Source organism: Oryctolagus cuniculus, chromosome 19 (assembly GCF_964237555.1).
Source record: "Oryctolagus cuniculus chromosome 19, mOryCun1.1, whole genome shotgun sequence".
NCBI classification, from domain to species: domain Eukaryota; kingdom Metazoa; phylum Chordata; class Mammalia; order Lagomorpha; family Leporidae; genus Oryctolagus; species Oryctolagus cuniculus.
The window spans coordinates 21,074,891-21,082,418 of record NC_091450.1 but is presented as its reverse complement, the minus strand read 5'-3'; the positions used below and the strand labels follow the sequence as shown (position 1 = coordinate 21,082,418).

The window sequence follows — 7,528 nt, the reverse complement described above, 5'->3', positions numbered from 1 at the left end:
GACTTTCTATCCCTCTGGACGTGGAGTTGGGACAGGCGGGGAAGCTGGCTTCTAGCTGTGACTGACCGCCCCATCCTTGGGAACTGGCAGGACGCTCCCTCGGGGTGCAGGGCTGGGCCTGGTGTGGAGATGCCAACCCCTCCGTGAACCCTCCCTGGCCAGCAGGCTGGGCTCCCTCGCACGGTTCACCCTGCGGCGGGTCCTCTGCGCGGTGTAGCTGCTATACCCTGGAAAGGCATGGTCCAGGTGACAGGACCCGATGGGCACGCTTCAGGAGGGGGCCGGAGGCTCACCCTCTGGCGACCTCACCCTCTCCACGTCTCCCCGCAGCCCGTGGGAAGATGGGCGCACGTGAACCTCAAAGGGGACGCCTGTGTGTGCGCAGCCGCAAGGGCTGTAGCGCCCCTCACCGCAGGTCCTCGATTGGACGTCAGTTTGCACCTGACCGCCAGGCCCTCCGGACTCGGGTGCCTTCAGGGGAGCGTTAGGGGAGGGTATATAGGGGGCGGGGGGTGGAGAGCCCCTCTCCCGTGAGCCCCCGCGGCGGCGCCCGGACTCTGGCGGGGGGGCGGCCCCTCGGGGCCCCGCCCCTCGACCACGGGCCCCGCCCCCTCCGTCCAAGCACCGCCCCTCTCCCCCGGGCCCGGTCGGCGCCGGCACCGCCCCTCGCTCCCAGCATGCCGTGCGGCAGCGGCGGCGCGGCGGGCGGAGCCGGGAGGCGGGGAAGCCGTGGCCGTGTGAGCGTGAGGAGTCGCCACCACCGCCTCCTCTTCGCCGTCCTCGTCCTCCTGGGCCCCGGCGTCGCGGGCCGCGCACGGCCCTGGGAGAGACGTCGCCTCCCCTTCCTCCGCCTCCCCCTCGGCGCCGCGCTCCCGCCTCCTCCTCGTCCTGCGCTGCGGGCTCAGGCGGAACCCGGAACGGCCGTCCTCCTCCCCCGCCCTCCGCCGCCTCCTCCTGCTGCTCCTCGGCTTCCTCTTCAGCCCCGGGCCGGAGCGGGGTGTCGGCGGCGGTCGGTTCGGGCGGCGACTCGCGCTTCTTCGGGCGGCGGCGCTTGGCCATGTCGTGTCGGGGAAGGTAATGAGCCGCAGAGCCCCGGGGTCTCGGCTGAGCAGCGGCGGCGGCGGCGGCGGCACCAAGTACCCGCGGAGCTGGAATGACTGGCAACCCAGGTGGGTGACCGGCGCCGAGCCCGCCGCCCGGCCGCCCTCCGGGGCCTCGCCTCGGGCGGGCCGAGGCCTAGGGCTGCGGGGCAGGGAGGCGCGGCCTAGGCCCTCCACCCCCCGGGAGCCGGGCGCGGCTTCCTGGGTCCCCTCCCGCCCGGCTGGGGGAGGAGGGCAGCTGGGCGGCGAGGCCTCGGTGCCTCCCCCTCCCTGCATTTCAGCCCCGGGGCTGCAACCTAGACCCGGGGCGCCGGGCTCCGGCACTTGCCTGGGAAGGGAGAGGCCTGGCGGAGGTGGGGCGCGTTCCAGCGACCTCCTGTCCCCACGTTGGGGTTAGAGTTGGGGGTCCCCGCGAGTCCAGGACCCTCCCTGTTAACATTCGCGTCCTCGGTCCGTCGCCCCTTTCAGCCCCCACGCGGAAGACCGCCGTAACTGGGTTCTCTCTGTGACTCCCACGTGTTAATACTGAAAAAAAAAAAAAAGAATAAAACAGTTCCCACCAAGGCCTTCTTCTGACTTAGGGCGGGGCGTGAGCGAGGCACGGGCTGGGACGGCGTGAGTGTGAATGGGATCGGGTCCTGGGGATGAAGTTTTCCCCGAGTGCGGGGGCAGGTGCTCTGGTGAACGGCAGGTCCCACCTGGACGCCTGGGAGGGAACCGCTCAGAAGGCTAGAGAAATTCCCTGTTACGGAGGCGTTGATCTCGGAGCGCTTTGAGGCCTGGTCGAATTATTATTATTATTAGCATTGACATAATTTTCCTGTGTTTATGATTAATCAGGGGGCAGGTGTGATTTGGGACTTATTTATTCTTCCTGAGTAAGTGCTGGTAATGTTACAGGCCATTTGGACCAGTGCCTAGGAGAACTCCCTAAATGTATGTAAATATTTTGGGGATGTCATGGAGCCTTCCTAATGCATCGGAGGACACTTGCATTATAATTTTCAGAAACTGGTCAAATACATGGAACAGTCGCATGTCGGTCTTTTGGCTTCCTGATAGGGAATTCCAGCGGTATTTGAAAGTAAGGAATTTGATAAGATTTTCGAATGTAACATTTTAAACCTGGGTGGAAAAATCCAAATATTTGGTTAATGAGTGGTACATCTCTTTGTTGAAAATACCTTTCCAGATGCCATATCTATTGAGAACTGATGTATGTGACTTTTTAAAAGTTAATGCTTGAGTCTAGAATTGAGAGGTTAAGTAGTAAGAAATTGAAAATTGAAAACCAAGGCTTTGACTTGTCTTGTAGCACTTAATGGCTTGTGAGTGTTACAAATAAATCAGATGACTAGTTTGCATTACAGTTACAGTTTACATTCTTTCCTGTAATTGACATGACTAGTTTAAATATTTTTTTTACCTGTAATTGGCATGCTTAGTTTTGCACTTTTATTGAAATGTGTGAAATAGGATTTTTTATTTTGTGTCATCTAGTGAATTAGGTGGTAAGTGAACTTCCACATAACATTTGAGAGCTCTTTGGATTTCCCATTATTTGACAGTATTGTGATTGTGTGTGTGTGTGTATGATTGTGTGTGTGTGTGTATGTGAGAGCGAGCGAGAGAGGGAATTTAGTAACTCTTCCAAGAACTAAAGTGTATTTCCCAAATAGCCCTAGAGGTTCTGAAAAACAAAAACAGAAACAAACAAAACTGATGCTTGTGGTTCTAAATAGAGTAGTGATGTTATATCTGTGTGCTGGGGCTACCTGGCTTCATTGTGACAGGTATCAAGCAGAATGGCTTCTATAATTATGGCATATGTACTTGGGTTATTAATGTGACCGGTTTTATTTTTTTCTGGATGCTTTATTTCCTAGCAGTGAGATTGTGTGTGTGTAGGGGTTGGGGCCAGGGGAAGAGAAGGTAAGCTGGCTTTGAAGCTCCTCTGTAACAAAGTTTCAGAATTTAATGCCTGAGTAGATGATGCAGTGAAATAGGCTTGGTTACACGGGGTAACAGTTTGTTAGGATTTTGGAAATACTTGATTTTCTCCGGGAACAGAGACGTATGGACATATCCCATAACTTAACTTGATTTATTAACAAGGTTGCCACAGTTGAGGTTTTAAAAATAGTTGATTAAAAAAACCCTTAGGTGTTTTCAGAAGCTAGATTTGAGGTGGTTTTTCTGTCCCTCCTCCTCTTGAGAAAGGTAACAGACTCTGATTAACTGACAGAATGGAGCTTGTTTAAAGGGGAGTATATTTATTTTTCCAAACATTTTTGAATGCAGGAAAACTCTATGGTTCATCTGAGTTATTTTGATTTTTTTGGAAGGGGGTTCTGTTTTTCTTGATTTAGACTTGAAAAAAGTGAGATTTAAATTTAAAAGTAACTCAGTTTTAGTGTTTGTCAGTTGCTCTTGACTGTTGAGTTGGTGGTGGCCACACATGACTCTTCACACATACTGACAGGAAGTGTGTTCCAGGTGGCTGAGTGGACTAGCATCAGGTAGCAGCTGAGCTAGCCTACCTTTGCTAGAAAAATGTTTTTATCAAAAAATCTTTTTTTTGTTTTTACTTTCATTTTATTTGAAAGGCAGAGAAAGGGATCTTCCACTTGCTGGTTCACTCCCCAGATGCCCACGATATCCAGGACTAGGCCAGGCCAGAGCCCATCCAGGTGTCCCACATGGGTGGCAGGAACCCAAGGTGAGCTGTCACCTGCTGCCTGGGGATGTGCATTAGCAGGAAGCTGGATCCTAAACAGAGGAGTCAGGACTTTCATAGGCACTCTGATATGGAATATGGGCATCCCAAAGTGGCAGCCTAACCATCTCCCTTGAGAATGATTGTTTTAAGATTAAATGTGTAATATTAAACATTTTATAGTTCCAAAATGACATTGACTAACTTTATATTGGAGTCAGATACGGATTGATTAGTTGAAAAAAGAAGAGAGACTACAGGTCAACATGAAGCAAGCATGTTTTCTACATTTGGGAGTCTTAAGATTTTATTTATTTAATGGATGTTTGATATCTTTATGATAACCAATTTATGATCTTTCTATATTTCTAAATGGATGAAACAGGATGTTACAAATAGCTTCCATTTTTGGTAGTATGTAGACAGATTTAGAGTTCTCAAAAGTACAGATAGCTTATTCTCCATTATAACAGACCAGAAGATGGAAGTGTTGTGAAGTTGAAAGAGCCCAGTACGAGTGTGTCTGAAATGAGAAAGGATTAATGAAAGCAAAATTATCTAGTGAGCCTTTTGTAAGTGTATTAAATCTGATGTCCATAAGTACACGTTATAGTGAAATACATAAAAGACAAAATTAAGTGGAGTTAACATATTTTGTAGCTATAAATGGAATCTTACAGAATTTATTGATTACCAGTTCTGTACTGCAGATTTCCAGGTGTACCAGGGAGGTTTTTCTGCCAGTTCCATATGAGTGTTTAATTTGGAAGGGTATTTTTTGGTTATAAAATATTAATTTTTCTTTTAAGTGGAATCTTTTTTTCCTCCTTCTATTTTGGTTCTTTTTAAAAGTGATAGTATAGCTGAATTTTTTTTTTTTAGATAACATTATGAAATACTTTTGTGAAAATAAATATTCTAATTCAGTAAATATCAATAATGCCTTAGGGATTTTTGTGACTCATAGAATCACTGTCTTCAAGAATGTTATAGGTTAGTGTGGGTGATTAAGAAAGGGCTTTGTAAATAGTAAAGTTATGTGGGTATTGTGATGTAATTCTTGGTCTGCTTTGTATAATGTGATTATAGTTAACATTGAGAAAAGAGGGAAAACTATCAGTCAAGTAGGTGGCAATGAGTGCTTTCTCTTTACAATTCTTTTTTTTTTTTTTAATTTATTTATTTGAGAGGGAGAAAGATCGCTCTTGCATCCATTGGTTCATTCCCCAAATGGCTGCAACAGCCGGAGCTGGGCTGATCCAAAGTTAAGAGCCAGGAGCTTCTTATGGGTCTCCCACATGGGTGCAGGGCCCCAAGCCCTTGGGCCATTTTCCACTGTTTTCCCAGGCCATTAGCTGGGAGCTGGATTGGAAGTAGAGCAGCCAGGACTTGAACCCGTGCCCAGATAGGGTGCCAGTGCCTCAGGTAGAGGCTTAACCTACTATGCCACAGCACTGGCCCCTCTATACAATTCTGACAGTAATTGGGAGGGGGAAATTTCAAAAGAAAAAAAATGGCAAAATGCAAATTACCCTTGGTAAGAATTTTGTTTGCTTAGGGATGGAGCACTTTTGAGAACTAAGACAAGTAAGAGGAAACTGGAAGAGCTGGATTGGAGCCACACTGTAGGCCTTGAACCACAGTTGAAGTGTATTTGTAATGACTTAACCGTTGGGGAAGAAATCTAGTTGCTTCTTGAAGGAGTGTATGTGTGTAAGCACAGTAGGAAGCAGTTGGAACCGTCTAGACAAGAGACTGCTAAGGACCTAAGTACTGTGTTCTGCTAATAATTCATGTCTTAAATTCAGATAAAAGTATTCAACCCAATATGTGGGAATTTCCGTAAACATAAGCCCCTGACTTGTTATTTGGTATTGATTAAGGATGATCATGGAAATAATACTTTTATCTCCTCACACTTTGATTCATGCTGTGATACTTAAGGGAAATGTCATCCATGTGTGGTCCTCAGTATCTTTTGGGAGTGTTCAACTTCATTGCCTGGCATTCAGTGGATACTTACTTACTTTGTCTTAGTCAACTAGATTAAATCCATTGGACTACCTGTTATGGATTCACACAGACTGGTGTCTTTTCACATTGTTATTATTTGGGTTACCTGGCTTTGTAACTCTTAAAGTTTTCCGAGAATTAAAGTATACCTCTTCTAGTGTAGAGACCTGCCAGTAAAGATGACAGAAAATTTGTAGTTTAATTCCAGGTTACAATATTTTCTTTAAATATAGTGTATAGCCTGTTAGATTATTTTTTTTAAATATTTATTTATTTGAAAGACTTACAGAGAGAGGAAGAGACAGAGATCTTCACTCCCCAAATGGCCCCAGCTGCCAGGACTGGGCCAGGTTGAAGCCAGGAGCAAGGAGTTGGTCACCTATGTGGGTACAGGGGCCCAAGCATTTGGGCCATCCACTGCTGCTTTCCCAGGCGCTGGACCGGAAGTGGATCTCCCAGCTTTGCAGGTGGTTTTACCCACTGTGCCACAATGCCCCCCCACTCCTTTCCCTTTCAGATTCTTAAGAAGTTTCCACAGAGAGATGTTTGATTTTACAATGCTAATTCTGTTCTATCTTGTATTACCTGATTGAATGTACCTTTTAAGTTTACTTCTCCTTTGAACTCCAGTAAGATACTTCTTTGCAATGAGGTTTATGTCTTTAGTATATTTTAGTAAATGTATACACCTGTGAAACTCTGGCTCTAGTCAAGATACATAGAGTTGAATTGCCTCTTTCCCCTCTACAAAAAAGTGGTAACACAAGGGTTGATCTTGCCTTGAAATCTTTTGTAGAAAGGAAATCTTTGAATATTTTCTTTATTACCAATTTCTATTTAATGAGGATTGATAGCTTCATCATCTTCAGTGTATTTTTTTTTTTTTTAAAGATTTATTTATTTATTTGAAAAGCAGAGTTAGAGGCAGAGGCAGAGGCAGAGGCATGAAGGGAGGGAGAGAGCGGTCTTGCACCTGCTGATTCACTCCCCAAATGGCTGCAGTGGCTGGAGTTAGTGGATCCGAAGCCAGGAGCCTGAAGCTTTTTCCAGGTCTCCCACATGGGTGCAGGGTCCCAAGGACTTGGGCCATCTTCAACTACTTTCCCAGGCTATTAGCCGGGAGCTGGTTTGGAAGTGGAGCAGCTGGGACTCAAATCTGCATCCATATGGGATGCCAGCACTGCAGAGCTGTGGCTTTACCCATTAACGCCACAGTGCTGCCCCCCTACCAGTGTGTTTTTATTGTGTTGATATACATATTGCTGACTTACTTGGAGTATCTGAAAATCTCTGTGGGAATTGTTTCGATGATCTCTCCACTGTTAACCTTTTCAGGCATTTGAGCCCTGTTAAATAAAAGGAGCTTCTTTACCTCACCAGGTTGGTTCCTGTGAGCTACAGGTCCAGGAGCCTGTCTCTGCCTTGTTGATACCAACTATGGTTTCAGTCTGCTTTTCATGCTCGCCCTAATCTTAAAGTTTGCTCCTTTGGCCCCTGCACAATCTCTGCTCTCTGTGATTTCCCTCCCTTCCAAATTTTGCACGTCTGTTGAGAACGTTAACAGGTACTTACTGTGTAGTTATCAGGTAGATTTAGGTGCCTGAAAGCTGAGACTGAGTCACTTTTCTCCCCTCTGTCTTGCCTTGAAGCGCTCCCCAGGCACATTCCTGCTATAGGGCCTTTGCATGTGCTGTTCTTG

At 47.1% G+C, this 7,528-nt stretch overlaps 1 protein-coding gene across 2 annotated transcripts in view; it reads left to right on the top strand.

Moving 5' to 3' along the window:
• Positions 1-1,027: 1,027 nt before the first annotated feature.
• SMG1 (SMG1 nonsense mediated mRNA decay associated PI3K related kinase) overlaps positions 1,028-7,528 on the top strand; it is a 113,051-nt gene continuing 106,550 nt past the window's right edge. The window contains exon 1 of one of the 2 annotated variants that reach the window (XM_051847483.2): positions 1,028-1,169. Coding sequence is in view for 1 of the 2 variants with exons in the window: in XM_051847482.2 (XP_051703442.2) it covers positions 1,078-1,169 (92 nt within the window). In the remaining variant the exon portion in view is untranslated. The remainder of the gene's footprint in view (positions 1,170-7,528) is intronic. The other variant, XM_051847482.2, reaches the window with a different exon arrangement.